This window comes from Argiope bruennichi, chromosome X2 (genome assembly GCF_947563725.1).
Source record: "Argiope bruennichi chromosome X2, qqArgBrue1.1, whole genome shotgun sequence".
Lineage (NCBI taxonomy): Eukaryota > Metazoa > Arthropoda > Arachnida > Araneae > Araneidae > Argiope > Argiope bruennichi.
Window position 1 is genome coordinate 71,371,022 of NC_079163.1, and position 26,690 is coordinate 71,397,711.

The 26,690-nt window shown below is 27.7% G+C and overlaps 1 protein-coding gene across 4 annotated transcripts in view; it reads left to right on the plus strand.

Annotated features, from left to right (window-relative positions):
* The first annotated feature begins 1,814 nt into the window (after nucleotides 1-1,814).
* Nucleotides 1,815-26,690, plus strand: part of LOC129960134 (HMG box transcription factor BBX-like) — a 43,514-nt gene continuing 18,638 nt past the window's right edge. For 3 of the 4 annotated variants that reach the window (XM_056073294.1, XM_056073295.1, XM_056073292.1), the window contains exons 1-2: nucleotides 1,870-2,096; nucleotides 2,559-2,601. In XM_056073294.1, coding sequence (XP_055929269.1) covers nucleotides 2,599-2,601 — 3 coding nt within the window. In that variant the 5' untranslated portion in view covers nucleotides 1,870-2,096; nucleotides 2,559-2,598. Of the gene's footprint in view, nucleotides 1,848-1,869; nucleotides 2,097-2,558; nucleotides 2,602-26,690 lie in introns of those variants that run through there. The other variant, XM_056073293.1, reaches the window with a different exon arrangement.

The following is a 26,690-nucleotide window of genomic DNA, read 5'->3' on the forward strand; positions in this document are numbered from 1 at the left end:
ATTTTATTTTCATTTTGTGCGAAATAAGTTGTTGGAAAATATAAAAAAAAATTCTTTAACAAAATTCATTAAAAATAGAAATTTAATTTGTTGATTAAGGCTTTGGTATCATTGAAAAGATTATTATTTGAGCATTAACATGACGAAAAATTCAGTTTTGTGCTGTAATATTTTTGGAAGTTAACGGAAAAAATTCACTTGATTTTAAATAAATTAATTTAAATTCTAAACGGAAATGGGAAACATCGCTCCGAGATTCACATTCCCTACCTAAAAGGTATACCAAATGTCTTAAATTTAGCAGCTATAGGTCAAACGATATGGCCTGTAGAGCGCCATCACATACACACACACACTTTATTATAAGTATTAATTAAAAATTCAAATTTATTCATTTCTTTATTTTCTAACACTGATTTATTATATTTCACATAAATACTGTCTGAGGCAGGACATTTGATTAAAAATTGGATGATTTTTTAAAAATGAAAACTAAGATATCAAAAAATATACTCACCTTGTCTGATCACTTCAGATAAAACTCATAAATATGAATAATAAACGGTTATATTATATTGTTAAATACATAGTGTACAGTAGTATCATCATATAGTGAAAAATATTTTAGAAATTATTAACGATATGATACAATATTAAAATTTCAATATAAAATTATTCCAGTTAATTTCTGGAATAAAATCTCAAATTAAATGAATTATTCAGTTAAAAATAATAATTTGAGTTAAAAACATTTATACAGTAAAATTCTAAAATTTTCAGTGCCTTTTGAGTATTACGACATATCGTACAATATTTTTGATAGGGTATTCATTATTCCTTGGTTCTCACAATATTATTCAGCACTTTTCAAACATCGTATAGGATTGTGATACTACTGCGACACGGGGCCGCAGACAGTTTCTTAGTGAGAAATTCACTAGGACCAGGAACTATTACATCATAAAAATACCATGCAATACAATATTTTTGGAATAATAGAGTATGCTCAGAAAGAAGGGAGACTGCGAGTCGTTTAATACACATTCCCGATGCCCATTATATCAAAAGGTTTGAAAAACATGTGCCCTTGGTATCAGACGGCTGATGGTTTTTTATTGTTTTATTGCAGCCACTGATTATCTCAGTGCACTGTAGACGCGGTCTTAAAGAAAATCATAATTATTGGTATCATTTTGACTACAAGTTCGTCGAACATAACAAAATATTTGTTATTGATTAAACCAATAGTTAAATTGTCGCCATAGTCAGCTGATCCTGAAACTTGATTTATCCATGTTGATGATGATTTTCATTAAATCATTTAAAATTCATTTTAAACGGAATTTATTTGAAGAGTCTCAAACTTTCTAGCCCTAGGTTACTCTATCCCTTACTGTAAACTCTTTAGAAAATAAATGATCTAGTAAGTTGGAATAAGATAAAATTGATTTTATTTGAACTTGCTGGGTTGCTGGCAAAGCGAGATAAATAATTTAGCTAAAAAAATATTTTAAAATTTTACTTAGATTTTTCTGCTTAATTATTCCACTCTAGATTTATTTTAAAATGATAAATTTTACATCGTATTTCATCTGCTATATTGACCGAGTTCAAAATATAAAATCGAACTTAATTTTTACTAGTTCTGTGAACTGTGAAACAGTAATGACTTCTTTTAAAACAAGTTTTGCAAATGCAGCAATGAGTTAAATATTTTTTTACAAAGTATTGATTTCCGTATCAAAATATTAATCGATATAAAGCGATAACGATATAATATCATTTATTGATATCGTAACTTAGAGGATAGTTCTTAAATACTCTTTTTTTAACATGGCGGTGGTCAGGTATGTCAGAATTTTTGTTTCATATTGGTTTGCAGGTTAAATTAGTATGAATTTTGCAATGGGAAAAAGCATCGAACAGGACGGCATATGGGTGTCGTACGCTATTATGAAGGTTTATTGCTATCTTATGAAAATTTCCATTCAACATTTTGACACTTAAATATTGTCCTACTAAGCTTCGTCGATGTCTGTTGTGAAAGTGATTGTTCTCGGCAACTGTTTGTTTTTTTTCAGTTGCATGCATTCTTTGTAAGTTTGCATTTTTTGATGTTATTATTTTGCAATCATTTGGAGGGCTGTTAATGCATCATATTCTGCATCAAAATATTTTTTATTTATTTATGCACTTGTCACTTGCTTGATTAAAACAGTTTTTAAATATAATAAATAATTATGCATTTTTTCTCATTTTTTATAAATTGTCTATACATTTTGAAGTGAGCGTTGCCCTAAAAGAATGGGTATATTACGTGTTAGTAGCTTTTGCTGCAAAAATTTTAGTTAAATTGTAAATAACCCTTTATTTTCCGCTGCAAATAATAGTTGTGTATAACATCAGATGTTATCGCTGTACATATGCAGTTAAAGCCCTTACCGTTATTCGCATATCGTTTATTTATTAGTCTGATTTATTTTTTTGCTTTTAATATTTGTTTTTAGATAAAAGTTTGTTTCGGTACATTAATATTTCTTTTCTTTTTTTAATTTCAGGCACAACTCTTACGATTGATACATTTCTTCATCGTAATAAATGGTATGTTTTTGAATGATTATGAATTTTTGCATTAAATATTTTTTTACAATTATAAGCATTCACAATTTTGATTTACATTAAATCAAAGAATTTATTTTAGGAAATGTTTGCACTGTTATGTGGAAAAAAAAATAATATTTGATATTACCATAGCCGTCAGATTGCAAACATATGTTCTCTGATGTGGTTAACAATGATTAACATATTTATTCTAAATTTAGTTGTAAAATTTTGAAAAGTTATTTTTTTGTAAAGGTAATCAAATATATAAGTACACATTTCATTTAGTGTTATCTTTTTATAATGTTAATTTTATACAGTTAACTTTGTCACCTTTTTTTTTTTTTCTTTTCATCTGTGCTGTTGAGAGCCACATAATATTTCTTATGAGATGCACTCATTTAATATTTATCAGATGCATGAACAATCGTCTAATATTTTGCTGAACCTTCTTAATAGAAGTATCCTGTAATAAATAAGTAATATAAATGTGTTAGCATGCATTTGTTGATTGCATAAAAATTTTAAAATTATGTGAGAAACTAATATAATAAAGTAGTTTCTGTTGTGGAGGAACAAAATTTTCTTCATGGTTTGACTTAAAGATGGAACTTTCAAATTAAATTTCATTTCATTAAAAATTTATTTAAATTATAGAATATAATTGTTTTACCTATATATTCATATTTATGTATATAAAATATACCTATGCAAGATAATTCTTTCTTGGACAAAGAAGGGTAAAAGGCTTTTTTGTAAGACAGAATTTTCTGATGTATATATTCTCAGTTAGTAAATTTGAGGTAAAATTTCTTCCTGATTCTGGATCAGTATAAGAATATCAGTTATTAAAATCCTCACTTGATTTTGTTTTTGATTCTTAAGTGTTCATAGTCAAAAATACTTAAGGAAACCGTGTTGGCTGAAAATATTTTATTGAAGTTTTTAAAAAATATTTAAATACATTTTTAAAATTATTAACTGGTTCATTCATTCATTTTTTAATCTTTGAATTGTGTCAATATATTTTTTTTCTTAATAAATTTACAGAAGTTCTCCCCTCCACCCATAAAAATAACCTTTCTCATGTAGGAAAATGTTTATACCACATTATATATAAACCAATATTCAATAAATTAGCTACTCCAAGATTTATTTAACCATTGAATAGAATGTGGATGCTTTCACATGTCAGTTCAGTTATTTAAATGCATTTGATGAAAAATTTAATTTCTTAATTAGTTTTTATATATGACATAGCTATTTCAGTAATATTTGTTTTTAGCATTTCTGTAATTTTTAAAAGTATATGTTTAATATTAAACTGTGATCATGATTCAGTTTAGAACATTTTGTTTCAATTTTGATTATTTTTTAAGGTAACAAATTGCCTAGAAACATGTTTTAATCAAGTAATAAAAACTTTATTTTGGTATTCATAGTTTATTAAAGTTTATTAAATTATGATTTCAATTTTTAGACAGTTATTAAATGTTGGGAATTATAAAAAAAATTAAATAGCATTCTAGAAATGAGGTTTCTTGAGCTTGATTTATTAATGGTCCTATGATGGTTAAGTGAAAGTAAAAATGTTTGATTTTGTATCTTTTTGAAAAAATTTGTGACCTCGGAGCTGAAATATAAATAAGAGAAACTCTTAATCCATGATAGCTATATGGTAATTTTTTTTTAAATGTTTAGAAAATTTTATTAAAATCTTTTTAGTCTAGATGATTTTCTTAAAAGTTGTTATTAACAAAATATGAAGATTGAAATCGGAAGATTTTGAAGGACTTTTGTGACAGTAGTATTTTTCTGCACTGTTTATGATTATAAACCCACTTGGAGTTATAAATTGTAACTATAGAAGTCCTGTCTGAGAGAATAAAGATATTAAGAATATTATTTCTAAAGAAAGACATTTCTTTCATAAATAAATGACTTCATTTTCAGTATAATTTTTTGAATATGAATTCCCAAATTTAATAATAAGATCATGTTTATTTGGGTAAATAAAAAGGATAAAATCCATTAGCATTAACAAAAATATGTAACATACTTGTATGAATTTCTTATAATAGTTAATAATAATATATTCATAAAAGATATGAGGATAACTTGTGAAGAATTTTTTGGTTAATATATGAAAGAATTGCATTACAATTCTTTTTAGCACTATATCTTTTATCATGAGAAAATTTAATTTTTTATTGAGACCATTACATTGAAATTCTTAATAACAAATTTTTATAGCATTTTCTCTTTCAGAATTTATTATATCCTATTATAGCATAGAAGAAAATACTCTAAAAACATTAGAAGCATTGTAAAAACTTTATCAAGTGTTTTGATGTTTTTAATTTTTACTAACTGAAGTGAGGAAGTATATATATTTTACAGAGAATTATTTAAATGTTTTCATAAATCAATTATATTTTTTGTTTTGGGATTTGGTTTAATAATCTTTTTGAGGTTTTAGAAGTTTTTTAATTTATAAAATTTATCATGAAATTACATATTATTTTCGTTTATCCTTTTAGTGGTAGGTTCAAATTTGAATTTGTTTCACTTGCTTGTTACCTTTGTTTTGTTTTATTCAAATCAAGTTTATATTTGGAAGATTAACTCAGTTTTCTGTCTCAGCCTAATTTTTCTAAAATCCGTTTGATCTTTTCTCTTAAGACGGACATCTAAGCCCAATAAATTGAGAAAACCCAAGTTTACTTTAATATTCTGTCACATCCATCATTGCAGTAGTATAATTTTAGTTTCATATTGGTGTTTATTCTTTTTATAGATTAAAAAAAATCAATATCTTTGCTTGTAATATTCCTTTATTCATTTCTAATATTTCATTATGTATGTTATCTATGTTTAATATATATTTATCTGATATAATTTCTTATTAATATTTAAAAACTTTTGCAATACTGAAGTACTTTTGAATTTGTAGTGATAAATTCAAAACATTTTGTACCATTGAAAGTACCGGAATTCTGTTCTGCTGTCTGTTTTCCTTTTGTCAATAAAGTTTCAAAGATTTAAAAGTACTCAATTTGTTAATTGCTTTAAAAAATTAGCAAAAATTTGTCCTTGTGGATTTTAATCATTGCTCAGTTTTCACATAGCGTGTTAATGTAGAAATCTTTAAAACTTTACATGTGTAGTTCATTTACACAAGCTGTGATTGTAATGCTTGGTTTATAATTGGTGTTATGGCATTTACTTTCTTAAAAAATGCATTATGAAAATCAGTTCTTGAAGGATCATTTCTTGGAATTTTATCTTGTAATAGGATATTGTTTCATTTCCGTATAATTGTTCCAATTTTGATTATATGAAAACTTTTTGAAAGCAGAAATTTCTGAATTTTGATGGCATGACATGATAATTATAGTTATGCACAAACTTATATTTATTTTATTGTAATTTAAGAGAAAAAAATAATTTGGTATTAATTTATTTATTGAAACTTTTGAAAAGTTATAAGGGAAAAAAAACACACACATGAAATTTCTTAAAATTTTTTATTATGGATTGAAACTAATGAAATTTATCCTTAAGATGCTTTTTTCAATGGCTTATTAAAAAAAAAATTTTTTTTTCACTAAAAGAAAAAAAAAAAAAAACAACAGCAAGGTGCATAGTATCACTAAAATTCCAAAATATATAGTTCTTTAAGATCTGCATGCTTTTAATGGTTCTTATATAAGGGACTTAAAAATGCTTATTTTCTGTTCAAGTGATTATTTTTCTTTTTGATTGAGAAAGAATTTTTACCATATTATAGAACCATACCAGATCTTCCTTATTACATGACTTTTTCTTTGTGATGTCTGACCTTTCATCTTTGAAAAGGGTTCAATGAATCCTGAAATCTCCAGAAAATTTTTTCATTTCCGTTTAAGGAGATATGAAAATATGAAGAACATATATTTCTTTAATTTATTTAGTTAACTCTTTTTTCACCTTCTTTTATTTGTTCAGATTGGGAGAAAATCGGTTTTTCTTTAAAAATAATTTATGTATTCACGTAAAATCATGAGATAGTTTTTAACATGATTTCAGCATGTCGTGCACTTTTCTACATTGGTTATATTTTGCTGAGCATTTGTTAGCTATATTTCAACATCATTTAGTAAATCACTAATTGTAATTTATTAAATTTTTTTTTTTAAATTTTTATGCATAAAACATTTGAGAACTTTTTAACAACATGTAAGGTAAATGTGTTCTTAATTTATAGAACTTTCAACAACAGTGCATAATACTGAATTGTTCAAGGCTTCAAAAAATAAATAAATAAAAGTAAATCAAAATATTCATGGCACTCCAAAGTTACTTGTAGGTCATTACTTGTTATTCTCTATCTCAAGATATCAAAAATAAATTAATGTCAATAAAACTCGTTTATTACTTTCTTGTAAATGAATTATTCAAAAAAAAAAAAAAAAAAAAAAAGTGAGCTCGAAATTTTTCACTAACTTTACTATTTAGACATGTGCAAAACAATCTGAAACTGTCTGTGAACAAACACTAACTCAAAAACTCTAATGAAATTTGGTATATTATTTTAGAAGCTGATTTGTGTATTTCTATCAAATTTTGAATTAAATCCATGTACAGGACGTTTTTTCCCTCTGTATGTACAAGTACAGTTGAATATAACTTCAAAAGAATAAAAGCTATATCAGCAAAATTTGGTGCACAGATTTAGCATCTAAGATATATATCATTATTAACTTTTAAACTAAATTCATCAACAAGTTGACCAACAGTCAGTCTACATTTATGCATTTATAAAAACAATAAATCAAGGATGCATCAAATTAGATAAATGTAACATGGTAAATAATCTTGTTACTAAAATTGCAGCTCTGTGTCATTTGGCCAGCCAAAAAGCTTATAAAATGTATGCATCATTTTCTAGAGAAGCATAAAATATTCACATGTGGACTGTTAGAATAAAAATTTTAAGGTTCAGGGTTTTTATGACCTTTTCCAGTGTTCTTAATTTTTATATGGAAAGAAGGGACGATAGCCTTTATTGGAGAGCATGCAAGAAAATTTTGGTGAAACTTCTTTTGCTGCTGTCGCGGGAGTTGCAAAGCATACTATGGTATTTCCTCCAGTGTATCAGAGTGATACTTTTACCTTTTTATGCATCTAATATTATAAATTTTTAGAGTTTGAAAGAACAATTTCTTAGGTGAAATTATTTTTTCCCTAAATAGCTAATACAAGTTTAATTTTTCTAAAAATTGAATTATGTTCTACAATTGATGAAATGTGTGCAGGTGTAAGATGGAAAAAATTATCGAAAACTTTACATCCAGAAAAGAAATATTTGATAAAGTTATATGCTTTTCTAGGAAAATTGTCAGTAGCTTGTTTTAAAAATGTTTGAATGCATAATGAAGAGATCTCCATTTAATAATGCATCTGTAAAGAATATTATTCTTGCAGAGAAAACTAGTAAATGCTGAAAAAAGGAAATATTCCACACTACTTGTACATCAGAAAGATAAAGATGAGTATGATGCTAATTTCATGGAGTGTATACATTTATTTCATAAAGTATACAAATAATAGTCGTATCATCTTTGCTTGATTTCAAGAATTTTAATGTCAAGATTTTTTTTAAATCCTTTATTTGGAGACAAAAATTTATAAAATTACGATGAGTTTTGAAATTTATATTCATAATTTCTCATGAAAAAACATCTGATGAGAGATGATTAAACATTGATAAAATTATTATTGAGAAAAATTTAAATGAAATATTTTGTTTCAAAATGTACAGTCTATGACCATGCAAAGCAGTCTCGCAAAATCCACTCAGTAAACATGATTAAAAAATTGAGAATATAACTTATACCATCCAATTTATAATACTGCAAATATTTTTGAGGAAATGATGGCTAAAAAAATATCTGCCAATGATGTAAATAAAGTTATAATTTGATTTCTTGGTTCTTTAGGGAAAATGAAATTTCTTTTGAAAAAGGAAATTGTTGAAGTTGAATATAAAGCTAATGTACTTGTTCAACAAGCCAGAAGCTTTTTATCACTATCAAAATCTAGTGAGTAAGTTGAACAAATTGAAAGAGTTTGGGAAAAAAGTTTAAAAGAAAATTTTTATGTACATATTTAATAAAATTATTATGCTTTTATTTCTGAGCTTTGCTTATTCTCTCTTTAACTCTTGTAACTCTTTTTTTCAAGGAATTGAAATACTAATGAAGTATTAGTGCAATAAATTTTCTTAATAATATTGAATGTAGTGTAACAAAATAATTTTTGGTCTGCAATAAAAGTGCTTTAATAAAATGTTTCATATAAAACTTGCTTAAATTTTTTAAAAAATAATTTGGTTTGAATGCAAGTGGAACATGTTTAACAATTATTGGTGGTATTTTATGTTTAAAGTTGAACACTTACTTAGTTAATACCTAATTTAGTTAATTTTGTAATACTTAATACTATAATTTAAAACTCTAAATTAATATTGGTTTTTATTTTCTACCATAGGTATTTAATTTTTTTTTGTTTGGCTGCACATCCAGCAATCAGGATTAATGCAATCTCATTTAATCCTCAGCCAAACTATAAGATTTTATTTTATATTTCATTAGGATTTAACTGAATTCAGTCATTTTTTCTTATTATGGGGAACATTCAGCATGAATACTTCTTTCCAAGAGGGCAGAAGAGCTTGAAATACAGAAAATAAATTTGAGCACTGGCTGATTTTCATTCAGATTGTTTTTGTTTTTAATTTATTTCCAAAATTACAGTTGTTTTTCATGAAGGCATAGAATCTTTGATTAAAGCTTGATTTTATGAAAATTTCTCATCTTCTTTGGTATTAAGTTGAATGTAAATAGTTTTTATTTTCACATGATTAAGAAGGAAGAAAGATTAAATTTAATGTTAAGAGAATTAGATCAAGCTCATAGGGCTTTTTGAAAAAGCTTTGACATTTGAAAGATTGATTAAAGCAGTCCTTAAAAAGAGAATCTGTTTAAGAACAAAGAACAGTGATGCAAAATCAGCTGTTGCCTGTGAAAAAATGTTTGCACCATGATGTCAAACTGAAGTGTGATTTAAGGGGTTTTGCCCATAACTCACATGGACTTTATGGGAATAATCATTTCTAATTAATAAGAGTTTTACATAACAAAAAAAGACTTTAAGATGAGATGATGAATTTAGATTAAAATTATTACTGTCTTTAATATTTTCTGTGTATTTCAGTTTCAGTCAGTGCAGTGTCATTAAATTTCTGATTTTATTCACTTTGTTTTGCTTTGTGAAATGCATTGCTTGAAGCAGCATTTGACTCTAGTAGCCAGTCGAGACTTATGAGATTAGATCATAAAACAGTAAAGTGGAAGCCACTACTTAAGGAAGTAGCACCTCAACTGCATTTATCATTGTTTTTTTTCTCTGTAAATTCCTTTCTGCCAGAACTATTGTTATAATTGTCATTGATTTTTAAGATTGGAATGTATTGTCGGGCATTAAATGTTGGAAAATCGAATAAGCTGTGAATTCTAATTGATCAGTGTAATTGAAAATTTTCTTTAAAAGGGGTCTTTTTTTTTTTTCAATGTGTCTGGGTCTATACAATTTCATTTCATCTTTGGATTCAGCAATTAAATTGATTTCTGTCCTAATGAAGGAATTTCAAGAATTAATTTCTAATATTTAAAAAATTATGGAAATATATATTGATCAATGTAAGAATTTCATATCAATAACATATTTCAAGTCATTTCTGGTAAAGAGGAATAGTCAGTAAATTAACATGAGTGAGAAACAAAGGGGTAAAACTTATTAAAAGGATAAAACATATATATGAGGAGACTGTTACAAGTGACTTATTACAATTTATCCAACTTTTATAAAAATCTTATTGGTAATATAAAAAAAGTCAAATTAAAATTGTTTCCATTTTTAATATGATTTTAATAATAAAGTTTGGAAAAAATTAAAAGTCATTGTTTTTTATCAGAATAATTTATTGCTGTATTTTTCTAATGTAATCAAAATGTTAGATAACTTAGGAAAATCTAGTATGCTTTATTTATTACATGAAGCAAATGTGTCGTAACAGGTAATGTATATGTTCTGAATGTAATTAATGCTTGCTTCATGGGAAATCTGCTGTGTTTATTTTTGTTCATAATTCAATGGCAATACACACTGATAAAAAAAAATACATAATTTCTATTAAAGCATGATTTTGTGAACAAAATAAGCTGGTTAGTCTGCATAGCATTTTTTTTTTACTTCATTTTGAAATGAATAATAATGTTTTTTAAATTCAAAATTAAATTACAGACACTATTAGCTGTTTGCCCTTCATCTATCTAAAATAATTGACAAAACCAAAGAGCTCTTTCCTCAGCCATTAACACTTTACTCATTTTGCTAATTTTATTTCATATGAAATTAATGCTATCAGTGGTCATATTGCAGTCAGTTGAATTTCATATCAAATCATTAGTACCCTTCTCCAATCACCATTTTTAAAAATCGTAAAAACCATTTTTAAACATCTTAAAAGTGGTTTGTTTTTTTTCAAAAAAAAGGTCCTCAAAAGTGCTTAATTTTCTCGAGAAGTGCGAAGAAAACATTCACTTTTTTTTGTTGCCTTAGACGTTGAATGCGATAAATCGAAAGCATAGTCATAAAACTTTGTTTATCAAATGTATTATGAAAAGAATCCTTCATGTGTCGAGAGAAAACCGATGAGAGGAAAGAATCCTGGGTGGTAAATCCGGAGTGTTAACATTTTTAAGATATCGCTGACATTTTTTTTAACGCTTCCACTTTCTTCAACAATGGGCACTACGCATATTCAAATACTTGAATGCTTATCCCAAAGGGGCAGTATGAAATACGAATTGTGCCATTGTTGTGACTCGAAAACGTTCGAACTTCTTTGATTTTTGTGTTTTAGATGGTGAAGAATTTTAGTTACACATGATAAATGCATGTCTGACTCTTTACAGGCTGTTAAAGAAGGGTGCACGGGTAGATTTCGATCGAAAGAAAGTGACTTAACAACTTTTATTCTTACTACGGTGAAGCCTCTTTAGTACATTGCACATTCGATCATCGTTTTCGCTAATACAGTGCTACCTTGCTTAGCAAGCATAATTTGTTATCGAACTTTACCCCTAATGCGAAATGCTCGTTAAGCGGAGCAATTTTTTCCGTAAGAATCTAGGTTACTGCGTTCCGTTCTGAGGGGAGGGGGGGGGAGGTTAAATTTATAATTACGTAATTTATTATTTATTATGCGCAATTATTATTGTTATTATTATTATTTTTACAAAAAGTTATTTAAAGACTTTTTCTCTAGCTACGCCTCAAAATTTGGCGAACATGTAACACATCATTATTATTAAACGAATTCGTAGAACGCATTGTTACTACTATACTATAGTCTGTGTATTTTCTGTTGGCGATTCAAAGTCACATTTTCTACCGCGTCACTGATACCAGACAATCGATAACGAGGTATAGAATGTGACCTTGACCGCCTACAGAAAACACACAAGACTATAGATTAGGGTCATACTTCTTAAAGTTACCATGCAATCATTTCTTATCCTTTCAACCACTACCCCATAGAGCTGAAATACTAATAGAGGGAGTGCAACCCTACTTTGGTGTAGGACAAGATAAAATCACTTGACTTTGGGACAGAATTTGTGTTCACTGTAACCGCATTCTCCGTTCCCCATTATATTTCAATGGCAGATTTTTTCTCGTTTTTAACTGTTGGATTTTAAAACTTATTTAAGCCATGGCTGTGCAATTGGATGCAAAGAAAAAGCTTCTAAGGATAGTTCTGTATCATTTCACAGGTATGTACAATAAACATATTCTGTTTATATCCATTTTAAGTCAATTTAAAATTTCGTAACCTCCATCACTCAGTGATTTTGGTGTTAAAACTGAATAATATTTCATAGTTTGGTTTAGTTATTGTATTAAATTTATTTAATTTTTTATTAAGCTTCATTTAAACTGATGTAACTGCATTATATTTTGTTACTTGCTTTATTTTAATCTCGGAATGTGTTGCAAGTGCTTGGCTGCAAGCTTGGCGTGATTTTTTCTCGTCAATACAAGTGTTTACATAAAATCACTATTGGTAATTGGTATTGGTAATGGTAAAAAAAAAAAAAAAAAAAAAAAAAAAACACTATTGACCGATTAATAATTGTGTATTTATTTTAGTGCAAATAAAGTTCCTTATTATTTCCAATATGTTTTTTTTTACCATAAATATTCGAATCGTATTATACCGTAAAAGATATTAAATCATCATTGTGAATGAAATCGTGAAACTAAAACGTTTTATTGAAAATGTTATATAGTAAAATTTCATAAATGTACTAGCAGTAATTGCATGTTTTTATACATTTTAATTAAAATCTAATAAGAAAGTAGTGGATATTCTAAAGATAAACTATTAAGAAAGAAATGCTATCTTTACAGATAAAAATGTTGTCTGAATGTTAACTTTATTAATAACTTGCGATATGCACATACCCTAAAATCAGCGTTTTCGTAAAAATTTCGAATTTCCTTATTTTGTATTAAATCAACACATTTAAGATTCCAAAAATGATTTAATTTTGTTTCTGCGTTAGTTAGAAGCAAAGTTACTGCCAACACTATAAACCAGAAGCGAAATATTTAAAACTGATATTAACAAGGAGAAGGCACGAGGTTTAAAATTGAGCTCGGAATGAGATTTTGTATAATAATAGTATACATTTAGAATGTTTATTAATGAAAATGTTAAGATTCAATAGTCAACCTTAATACTTTCAAATTAGCTTATATACTAATAATGGGTTACCCGAACGAGCCTCGAGTAGTGTAGTGGTTAGGGCGCTGGCGTAGCATTCAGGAAACCTGGGTTCGATTCTGAGCTAGCGTTTTTTTTTTTTTCCTTTCTAAATTATTTCAAAATAATTTAACAGTTTTAATTAATATCTTTTTCATTTTTTATGCAAAAATAAATATTATTCACAATATTCAAGAAAAAAAAAAAGACCTGGGTCACTTTTATAATCTGCTTTTATTATAAAAAAGTTTTTTTTTTATCTGCATGAGATAATGATAAAAGTATTTGAACATGTAATGTAAAATTAAAATATGTTTTGGGGTAAAGAAAAGAAATAAAATGTTTACTTCAAGAAGAAAAATACTCACTTTTAATTAATGCACAAAAACAAAGTAAAAAAGTAAGCATAATTTAAATCAATAAACTCGGCTACTGATGTAAAAAAGAAAACATTATTTTCGAAACCAGTTTGCTTAGTTTTCAAAGAATGAATATATATATATATATATAAATTATTTAGGAAATGTTAACCGGAAATGAAAACCGACCTGACCCAATGCCGGGAAACAAAACTTTGCGCGGCAGTTTTTGAGTATGCCAAGATTTGCGATATGGCGCCAAAAAAGGCCCGATTTCTCACACGTGACTTGGCTCATGTTGCGAACACTTGTTTAGACTAGAAACAAGCGACTAGCTTCCTCCATTTATATCAGCTCTATGCACTACCCCCTCCCCATTTTATTGGAATGTTATTTTTCTGCTGAGGCTTTTATCTTCTTCTCTCCTGATTAAATATTATCCGCAACTTTTTGCTATAACACAGAACGCAACATTATAAGTTCTTTGGTAGTTTGGCTCTGCTCTTCCTCCAGTTCATCGTTGTCATTGCTGTCTACCTCTGACTCCATGATCTTGGTTAGACACAATCTTGTCGATTAAAGTTTCACAGACTCTTGCTGAAAACCTCAGAGTTGTGTTCGACAGCGTTATCCGGCCACAGCTTCTTGCATGCAGAAAAATTCCTTCAAATAAGTCCCTAACACAGACTGACACCCTGGATACTGGGCAATCCTGCATTCCTGACGTTACGATATCTTCTCTTTTTCTGCGAAGCATCACTCGTTAAGAGAATTATTATTATTTTTAAAATTTTATTTTGCGAATCGTTTATTATTCGTTATGGGAGGTGCTTATGAAGTGAATTATGACTGTATGTCGTTTTGGAGTGTTTCCTTGAGCGCCGTACTAAAGGGTTTTTACTGTACGATTGTACGACTTTTCCGTAAGGACATTTCGGTACCGGTTATAAAAGTATGAATCAATGCTCTTTTGAAAGCCGTTTGGGTTACTGATAAAAATTACTTCTGGAAGAAGTTGCAACATTTAAATCTATTTTTACAAGAGTGAGATTTGGCAAAATTTTACATAATTTTGAATACAAATTTGAACCTTTAAAGACATGACTTTTAATGCAATTAATATCTTTTTAATACAATCTGAATAATTTCCACTTTGTGTTTTGAGAGAGAAATATTTTTTCTCATAAAATGCCATGTCTTTGTCGAAACAATAATTTTTTAAACTTCAATTTGAACTATCAATTCACTTTTTTACGGAAATATAACAACTTTTGCTAATCGAAAGTTATTGAGTTTCATCAATTTTTGCCATATTTCTTCTTGACTAATTTGTTTGATTCAATAAGCTGGAACACAGAAATGTATGGTATTTTATTATGATCACTTAAAAAAATATTCTTAAGCTTGAAGTAGAATTAATTGAGGTTAGTATCGTTGGAATGACTTATAAAGACATAATATCTAAAGAGATAGTCTTGAAATGTCATAAATATGTTAAGGAAAGTTCCAAGTATTGTTGTTATGCTTTTTTGAGATGGCGTATTATATCAGCTTCAAAATGCCAGTTTGCGGAATAGCAGCGTTATCGCAAATGTAAACCTGTTTATAGGTCTGATTTCAATACTGTTACATTCTTTTAAAAATTCTCTGATAGGGATAAATTGTGCATTGATTGTATAATGCCTCATTTTGTTTATGGAATGTAGTAAGCACAAAGATATAGCAATCTTATCGGCTGGATAAAAGTGGATAATGAGTAAAATCTGTAAATCTCAAAATTACACTACTTTCGGGTATTTTAGATGTATTTTTAAAATGAAATCTTAACTATTTGTTTAAAAAATAGAAATTTAAGAAAAAAGCATCATATTTCAATAAAATAAGTTTTAAGTTTTTAATTTACACTGCAAATTAGGAAAGACTTTTCTCCAATATTCCCCAGTTTTGTATGCTACTCTTTCTTTTACTGCAGATTTATTCAATCGCTCTTTTTAATTTTTAATTTGAGGAATATTTTTTTTGTTGTTGTTTTCTTGACTTAATCAGTTTTTATTATGATCTGTCATTCGATCGACATATTTGAATCTTCTTCAGTCAACTTAATTGAACATTCATGTTAGCTGAATTGAATATACATTTAGCGATTGATATGTATGATAAATATCCTTTATATGTTCTCCATGCATTTACTGTAAAAAATTACCTCAATGGAAAATCTATATCTAATGTTTAAAATTTCCTAAATTGATAACAAGGCAGTGAAAGACTAAGCAAGTCATGAAAATATTCCAAAATAATAATCGATACATTGCAAATGTTACAAACATAAATAAACATTAAATTACACTAAAAATAGTAAAAAAAACTTTCTTATTAATTATTCCATTTTCTGTTGTTAGGTTCTACTAAAATGTTTTGAATTCCAATTTTAATTATCTATTATATAAAATTTACATTCATTCGCTTTGTGATTGGTAGATAATAAGTCACCTGTCTCATGACATTTGAGGATTGTTTTGCCAGTATGGTTTGAAATATTTAATGAAAATTATTATAATGTCGTAGTCAATATTTATATTATACTTGACGATGAATTGGTGACAAAAAAGGGAGGGGAAGTAAAGCTTTAATTAAAAGCAAATAAGTTTTAAACACAAATTGAATAGCTTTCCGGTTTGTTTATCTTTTTCGGATAATAAATTTTTCATATCTCGGCTAGCAATCGTCTGAAAACGTAAGCAATACATGTGTTAACCCTACCTTGTCTTTTTAAATAGTAATGGGACATTCAGCGATATCAGATGAAGAAATGCGAAGAAAGACTGAGCTAGAATCTGGCAATTTGAAAAGAAAAGCTAATCGTGAAGCTGCTAAGGCAAAAATATGAAAAATTGATTTATTCAGATATTGGAGTTGTTAGCAAATAATGTACTCATTGTGGGGGTTTTGTGTTTTGAATCGGAATTAGACCGATCAGAAAATGTATTTTCTCATTATGGAAAGATTAAGCTTCCAATGTTGAATGAATGGTCAGGGGAGTTTAAAACTTACTAACTGGAACTGACAAATATCGCGTACAGTATCGGGGTTGGCGAACGAAAGCGAACAAGAAGCAAAGCCCCTAGTAATAATAAGTAAGATAAGACAAAATAGATAAGATAAGACAAAAAATAAAAAAAAAGGATTTTTTAAATCGGACAGGAAACTCAATTTTTTCTGCGTGCTATTTTTAAAATTAAAGTATCGAATATTTATACTTTAATTTTTTTAAATTAAAAATAAAAGTGAATGCGGGTATATACTTGCGTCTGTTTGTCTATTTTACAAAATAGACTATTGTACGTAGGAATACTAAATTTAATACAGATATATTTTGGCGGATGGAATGCGAAATTCAGAGCAATTTTTCCTTAGTTTAAATTTTGAATTATTAAATATTAAACAAATGTTGGCTTTTTTAATGATAACCCAAAAATATTAATACTAAAAAATGTTATCTCTAACGCAAGTTATCTAAAAAAATCTTTCGTTTTATTAATTCATCGGTCTTTAAAATTTTATCTTTATTCTATTAAATAAAATCTTAAATGCCATATACGTTTTTTAATTAATGGGCATTTTTTTAGAATAAAAATTCACTAATTTAGATGTCTTCTTGCAGTTATTGATTTTCATTTTAGAACTATATTTGGTATACTTTGACTGTGAATGAATGATTCGGAGAGTTGCTATGATTTACAAATGTACTTGACATATTTAGCCATATATTTTAATCTTGCCTCGTTTGGTGACCAGTTGTTTCGTCGAGATTAAACCCTCCTGTCGGCGGCGTTCAGATTGCTATACTTACCAAAAGCGGCACATCTGAATAACAGGTTTACCAAAAGCGGCACATCTGAATAACAGGTTTATTCTTAAATGTCAGGGTTTGGACAAAGGGATTGCTTTTCCCGTTTGCGGTCAGTTCAGCACTGCAGGGTGTGACTGATTAACAGACCACATTGTGTGACTGACAGGTGTTGCTGATCGCAGTCTTTCGATTTTTCAAAGCATTTTTCTTTTAGTGTTTAGGAAGAGAGTGACAATGACATCGATTGAAAATGCAGAAAGAGTTACTGCTTTTTAGAGGTTTATCGATTATTTCATAAAGCACTACATAAAATTTACTTTAGGAATAAATTATTGTCATGTTTAACTTGATAAGTATCTAATTTTTATAAATTGTAAGTGTCTGTCTAATATTTTTTTCATTGAAATATGTTTCTCAAAAATTTTAATCCCCTCTTACTGTGAAATTGTTTCTCGAAATTACGTACAAGCGATTTAATTCTTGAAAAAAAAAATTTTTTTTTCCCCTTTCAGCGCATTGCCAATGTATTGTGATATTTTAAAATACGCGTTTAAAACATTAATTACGATTAGTAACACCAAATTATTATTTTGCTTCTTGAGTATTTAGAAAAATAATTGCATAATTAGGGAATTTCATACGATATTTCAATTTCCGAGATATCGATTTTTGGTATTTATCTGCATACTTAAAATTTTGTAATTAAATATATTTAACAATAATTCAGTAATGCTGAAATAACTGGACTATGCAACTGATGCGCCTTACGACTGCAACAAATCAAAGAAATGTTTTGACATTACTTTTTAATATTCATGATACAAACAAATTTGGCCTAGAAAAATGACTTAAACAATACAGGTTATTTAGACTTATAATTAACCATTTGCAACTGGAATTTTTCGAAAGCTTCTAAAGAAAGCTCCTATAGAATATTAAGAGCCGTTTTAAAATAAATTACAATAAAAAAAAATTCAACTTTAAATTATTCGGGTTAGAATCAAAGCTCTGATTATTTTGTAATCGGATAACGACATACCGTGGGGTAAATGAATCATTAAAAAAATTCTGAATTTAAAATCTTTTCAAATGCAGTTGCATTGATCTTTTTTTACTTATTTCTTTCTAGCTGCTTTTGGCGACCAAACACATGTGCCAAGGTTGCTGGTCAATATAAAATTTTAAATTAAATGGTTATTTCAGCAAAACATCTTGAAATTTTAAATTTTGATAGTCATATAACTCATACTGTTTCAGACGCCATTCGCCATTCTAAACTACATGATTTTTAAATTTTCTGTTCAGCTGCTCGACAGTAAATCCTTAATTTAAAACGGGAGTGAATAAACGTCAATGAATGCAAAACCTTTTTTGTTTTTTCTAAATTCGGAGAATAGAATCCTTCAGCAATAAAGTTTTATGTATATTACTAAATATTTATTTTTAATTTTTGAAATGTTTCAGATGATCTATCATATATCTTATTCAGAGAAAATTTATCTGATTCAACTACAATTCAGCGTATTATAATAAGAATGTAATTTTCAGGTGATGAAAACAATCATATATTGTTATATTTCTAATTATATTACAGGATAGAGCAGATATTTTAAAAATGAATGCAACATTCAAAAATTTTCTTTACTGCTTAGTTGTAAAATTAAACTTTAGTTCAATTACAAAAAGAAATTTCTAAAAGTATATTAAAAGCCAGCTTCAACAAAATTTTTAGTCTTAGATTTGGTGTAAATTTATACAGATTGCTTGAACCATAATTGAACGTTGGTAAAACATTGAGTTTCTAGGTGCATGCTGGATTTTTGAAGGGATTAATTTTTTTATTTAAGGAATTAATAATGTCAAGCGGAATCAAAAATGTTTTGGTTTCAGGTAACAATCCCTTCATTAAAAACTTGATGTAATAACACAAGTAGAAGTTTTACTATAAACTGCTAATAAAAGTAGCATGTCAGTGAAGATGTGCATATAAGTAACATATATTTTGAAAATGTTTTTGATTGTATTTGTAAAAATAGTTTTGGCTTGTAACAGGTTTTTAAATACACGTTCATATTCGTTCTATTTTAAGAGCATTATTGTTCGAATATTTTACAATATTTAAACAAATTTTCAGAGCTCAGTACTTAGATTTTCAATAACGCAAAAAAAAAAAAAAAAAAAAAAAAAAAAAAAAAAAATGCCTAAAGTCTATTTATTACGGAATTAAAAGAAGGCCAAAAATCTGTAGTGAGGAAACTAATCAGATTTGTCAATCGGTACATATTTAAAAGTATGGTTTTAAAGCTAGTGTGATAGAATATATAATGCTGTCAAACTTACGAAGTAAAATACAATTTTATTCAAGAAACTCAAAGAACAAAAAAAAAAAAAAAAATAAAAAAAATAATAATAATAATAATATACATTAGATACATTAAAAATTTAAAGATGCTAAGATATGTGAAAAAAAATTAAGCCAAAATGTCAGAAAAAGTTGCATCAATTTTACATATACTAACTAGCATATATAAAATACCTCGCCTGCGTTTATTTATTTGTGATAAAGAAATATATAATTTAAGTTTTTGAATTTTTATATTCAATTTCTTAAGAGTATTTAGAAAACTTAGCCCTAATTAGCAATAATTAATCACCTCTTTAAAGCTTCGGGAAACGAAACGAGCATTTTAGTTTCTTCATTTGGCATACTAGGAGATAAAAATTAACAAATTTGATAAATAAATAAAATTCACATCCAGTGAACTCAAACTGAACAAACAGGAGAAGATATCTAAATGCCAGTTGTACGCATTAAAATTTATTAAAATGCTAAGATATGAGATAAAATTAGATCAAGGAGTTAAAAAAAGGCAACAGTTTAAAAAAAAAAACAAATTATAATTATTTAACTTTAATTAAATTAATTTAAAAAATTCTTACTTTCACGCGGATTAAAATTTACGGATTAAATTACTCAACATTAAACGTATAAGTAAAAATGTCAATAGAACCAGTTTAATATTAACAGAAGCGCGCGATGTGTATAGATTGAGCAGTGAGACAAAATTAATATTTCGATAAAAAAAATATAGAATCTATAAAAACTGTGCTTATATTAACTTTGAAAATATTATTAAAAACCAGAGAAAAATATAAAAACAATGAAACTTATATTTCTACAATGCTTAAATTTATGTTTCAATTCGTCAAGGAGTGTGAAATTCTATAAGGTTTAAAGAATTAAACAAATATTCAATACTTATATATAGAGTGTTACATTATAAAAATATAGGATTTAATATGATGAATGCACTTATTAATGAAAACTAAAAAAATATTTCATTAAAAATTAAAAAGTTCTCGTTCGTTAAGTAAATTCTGTACTTAAGTTTAATATATAATTCTACATATAATCTTATATTTTCAAAAATAAGTTGCATAAGCAATCTTAATTCGATAATCCTTAAATGAAATCACGCTATAAGAGAAACTTTTCAAATTTTAATTTATTTTTTAGATTAATTATTTTCTTATGCTAGAAATCTTTAAAATCTTATGGATCAAATTATTAATAATAATACGGATATGTATTCATTCCAGGTATATATTTTCATACGTTCAATTTTATTCCCTTTATTTAAAACTCATTTTGGATACATATTTATTATCAAAATCTGAAAAATAGCGGCTCAGAATGTAAGCGAAATTTTAAAATGCTTAAAAGGACGCGAGCAGGAAGACGTCAATCATATCGTCCATTGATAACGATTCACTGTTCCTTATCTCACATTCCCTCTCATTATCTCACAGTTGAGATTGGGGGAAGGGAAAAGCAGGAACCCGTAAAAATACGGGCATCGACAGTTTTAAGGGAGTTTTTGTTTCCGTCTTTTGACGGGTCCGCCATTTTGAAGGGAGAAAAGATTCCGTGTTTTTCCGGGGTTGCCATTTGGAGGGTTAATGGTTGCTGAAAATTTCAACTGTTTCCTCAGCAAATCATTCTTAAACTTTTTACTGTCTGCCTGTCTGTCTATATCTGTATCTATCTATATATAGATTTTCAGTATTTCAAAAGCCTTGCATTGCTCTCTTCATTGTACTTTGCACTTGCCTTATTTTCTACTTTTCTGTGTATGTCTTTATACATTCAATTATATCACTGGAAAAAGCGGCAATATTTTAAAATGGAGGCTCTAACATTTTTTTCCAACATTGCTTAATTTTGAAGATAAACCTTTTTACTAATGCAAAAATAAAATAAAACCGTACCTAATACTGAAATCTACTCAACATGGGAAAAATAAACTTAATCTTCTTATCGTGTTTGCAAAGACGGGAGGAAAAAAAAGCCAAGATGGAATATAAAATTGCGAACGTTCATTTAAGTTTCTTTTCAACAGTGAAATATAATGTTGAAATACGTTTAAAACATTTAAAAAATTTATTTAATTTAGAAAGAAAAATTATATGGCAAAAAAATTGGTATTATTGAAAAGTAATTTTTTGAATTTGAGGATGCTGTAAAAACTATTTTTCTACTGTAATATTTAGAAAATTATCGCGAAAAAGTGGCAATATTTCGCTTAATTTTTGATTAATTAATATTCTAATTAAAATTTTTAAAAAATCGCCCCGGAAAACTAATATCTACCCTCCAAAGAATATATTTGCAAAATATTGTAGCTATAAGTTAAAAGGGCTGGCTTGTACAGCGCTAGCGCGCACGCACACTCGTCGTTATTATTAATAGAGAAGAAAAAGTAAAGTTTGCTAATTTTAAGATAAAAAGTTTTTCTTTTTTTCGTATGTTTTAGCATCAAAATTTAGTTAAAAGTACCAATACATTTTTTCGCCAATAGCTAATATGTTTAGCAAACCTTTAGTAATCACTCCATATCCCCTTTCTTTTCAATGAGCTACGAATGATTTATGAAACATTTATGACACGTGCGGAAATGTCCTGTATGGGAAAAGTTTCCAATATCTTCTTGTACTACTTGGAATTGTAATTCATTGTGATGCGTAATTACGTTATTCAATGGCGTAAAATCCATTGTGGTGAAATTTTGACTGGAAGTTAAGTTTTCAGTGATTGCGCTTTCTTTCTTTAAATGTTCGCATTCCTTAGGTAATTATTATTTGTTAACCCATTCTTGGCAAATGTTAGTTCTTACTTTTTTTAGAAGTAGTTCTACTATATCTGTTGCTTAAAGTTAAAAAAATTACGAAACTTACAATGTTGCGTTGTTTCCGAGTGAAATCTCTCTCTGTCTCTCTCTCTCCTATATATATAATTTTTGAAGCAAAATCATGGCCGAAGACAGGGAAACACTTTGCATTTTTAACTTTGTTTTATTTCATCCCGGAAGGCATGATTTATGTACAAGCATAAGCGACGAACACATCAACATAGAGCGAAAATGAGGAAAAGCTTAAAGAGATGGAGAAGTATTTATCCCGATGCTTAAATTTTATCAGAATCTGATAGGGATATTTTACACGTGTCGAATTTAGGTAAGGGAATTATAGGGATCTTTTAAAAGAATTTGTTTAGGTCAGCAATTTTTTATCCCTTCACTCGGACCGTGGGAACCACTGACGAAAGCATTTTACAGAGCTTTTTGTTGCATCAATTAAATAGAAAAAGTGGAATGGGATCAGGAAATAAGAGAATATTTTCGAATGAAGTTAATATGTGCTGAATTAAGATAAAACTTTGGAAATTAATTAGGATTAAATTAAATTTTAAAATATCATTACATATATATGTTACATATATATCATTATATATACATACGGTCACGTGATCTTCCTGAAGTAGTCGTGACCTTCTGTTGCGTGCAATAGTTGGCCTCGTGCGAACACTGCTTTACTTTATCTCTGCTTACAATGGAGATGAATGTCTCTGTATGTGTCGACTCTGCGTGCTACACTTTTTGACCAAGAGCTGCTACAATTGCAATTATGTGCTTTGTAGGACGAAAATGTGTATCTTAGAGCGATTTTTAAAAATTTTAGTTGCACTTTTTATTAATAAAAACTGAGCGAAATTTTGTTGTTTTTCGGCGATAACTTAAAAAATATTGCAGTACAAAGATGATTTTTATGCCAACTTAAAAAAATTGTTTTCATTGACACCTGTTTTATTGCATGTTTTCTTTTCTTTTCTTTTTTTTTTTTCAATTTTTATAAAACTTTTGAGTTTATTTTCCGACAATATATTTTGCACGAATTAAAAATAAAATCTAATGTATATGAGCATGTTATGCTTGAATGAAAAAAGTTAGCTTTTATTAATACTGACAAGAGCTCAAATTAAAATATTAAGTTAATTCACTATTTAAGTTAACCTAGAAAAGTTTAATTTTTAGAACTTGTCTGTATGAAATATAATAAATATGAAACATATTTTCTGGAAAGATAAATACAAGAAAAAATTTCAGCGATTTTTAAAATAGTCATATTATTAATTCAATAACTATGTTATGTAAGGCAAATATGGATTATTACATACTAGCCGCCTTTGGCGACCAGCCGGTTCGCCAATCTTAATGTTCGTTAAAATTTTAATAATTAAATATTTTATGCAATTTCTACTTTAATAGCTTCTTCATCAAAATATTTTAAAACTTCAAATTTTGATTATCATATAATTCATTCATAATATTATAAATGCCTTCAGTCATAACGTAATATGTATCTCTCTCATTTTCTGTTAGCACCCGTAGAATTTATGCTTTAAATTAAAGTGGAAAGAATTTATCTTCAATTAATATAATAATATTTTTTACTGAAATAAAGCATTTTTTTATAATCTGATTACTGAAAATAGAGTCACTCAGCGTTTAAACTTTATGGGCACTAAAGAATATCTTTTTTAATTTATGTAATATCTCAAGAGTTGGTCAACAAAATTTTCTTAGATTCATTATGGGCAGATCGATTAATTAACAATGTTTAAATTTAAAAGAATCAAACACTAAGAAAATAAAACGAATCGTTTAAAATAAACGGTTGAAAACAGGTTTTAAAAAAACTACTTAAAAAACGATGTACTTAAAACTATAAGCATATACAAAAAATATATAACTAACATAAATACAATTTACTTACAAAAGCATGCAACTAACCCAAAAATAATTTAAATCATCCATTGATAACGTTGTCATGGCAACAATCAGAACAGAATGCGCATGCGTGAATTTTCTTCGCCGGTTACGTAACGCAAATACGTGATTTTTTCTACGCCAGTTGGGATAACGCTATGCGGATTAGAAATTTTTAATTTCCTTTATTCTGTTTTATTTTAATTCAAAAGTACTTCAGAATGAATCTGAAAGATTGATTCATTAACAATGTTTAATTTTAAATGCATCAAACATTAAGAAAATAAACAGAACCGATTGAAATAATCCGCCGAAAAATTTTAACCCTAGCCTCATTACTGTTGGGAGAAAAAAAACTGAAGACTTTCTCGTTTGGCGCTGGGGATAATGGAAGATTTTTTTGGCGGAAAAGTTGGCGGTGGGGAAAATGGAAGATTTTTTTGGCGGGAAAGTTAGTTTTTAATTAATAATTAAAATTCTAATTAAAAATTCGAAAAAAGAAACCCCAGGTGCACATTCCCAACCTCCAAGGTATACATGTACCAAATTTGGTAGCTGTATGTCAAACGGTCTGGCCTGTAGAGCGCCAACACACACACACACACACACACACACACATTGAGCTTTATTATAAGTATAGATTGGGTATCAACTCAAATCGGGGTCCTACAGCTAAATTTTAAATCGTTAGTAACAGGAACATTTAACAAAAAATTTGGTCTAAATGAAGTAAATAATTGCATTTTATATAGTTTGAATCAGTAAATGTTCTGATGAATTACAGAGTTTTAATTTTTTATATAGAACCTTACTTCAATGAATCTTACTTAATAAAATGTTCTCAAAGCACACTTTTAAAAAAGTTCAATTTTTTTTGTGACAGAATATGATTTGAATTATAAAAATCTGAATATCACTATTTTATAAAAAACTACAATTTTAGACTACTCCATTGACTATCATGAGGAAAATACACCTATCAGAGCCTGGAATTTATTCAAGACTGATCTGCCTAAGATAATTAAATTGTTGATTGCCCTGATATTCAAGGCGTCATAACTCAGATTTGGTTGCAAACGATTGTTTCGTTACTTTAAAATTTGGAACTTCAAAAATATTTTACTGAATATGATTCATAGTATCTAAGGACTATATAAAATTTAGCCTTCATAATTTTTTTTCAGAAGTGTATTATTTGACTTGAAACAAAATAGACTATTATTATTTGCATAATTTAAATCCTTTTGAAGTTAAAATGGAAGCTGAATTTTATGATGAATCTGTGAAATTTTTATAGAATATTATTTTGAGATATTTTATAAATTGGAAAATGAATATTCTGTAGCACACGTGACTTCATTGCTGAATGATTCTCTTTTCTCTACTCGTATTTTTAAAAATACGTGTTTGGTTTCAGCAAACAAGTTATATTTACTGAAGTTTCATAACTTCTACTTCAAATGAAAATTATCAGGGAAATGTCAGGCAGTTAGGAAAATGCATAGTGCAATGATTATAATAGTGTAAGGCTGTTATTTGATTATCGAAATTTGAAATTTAAAAATAATTTGCTGAGGAAGTGCCTAAGACCGTATTACATAAAACTTTTAGCAACCATTAATTTTGGTCAACTGACTGGTTGCCAAAAGCAGCTATTAAACAATAAAATTAAGTGCAATTCAAAATACAGAGTGATTATAAATGAATATCCCAATTTTACACGGCTATTAAAAGGGAAAAAAAAGTATAATCTTGTTGTTGTAATCAGAAATTACAATGGAAAAATTAAATTCAATGCAGTTGTAAGTGTTAATTTTAAGCACCTCCAAAAATATGAACAATATCAAAGTGGTATAATAATTTATCCCATACTCTTTCAGTATCTCTGATGTGATGGTTCC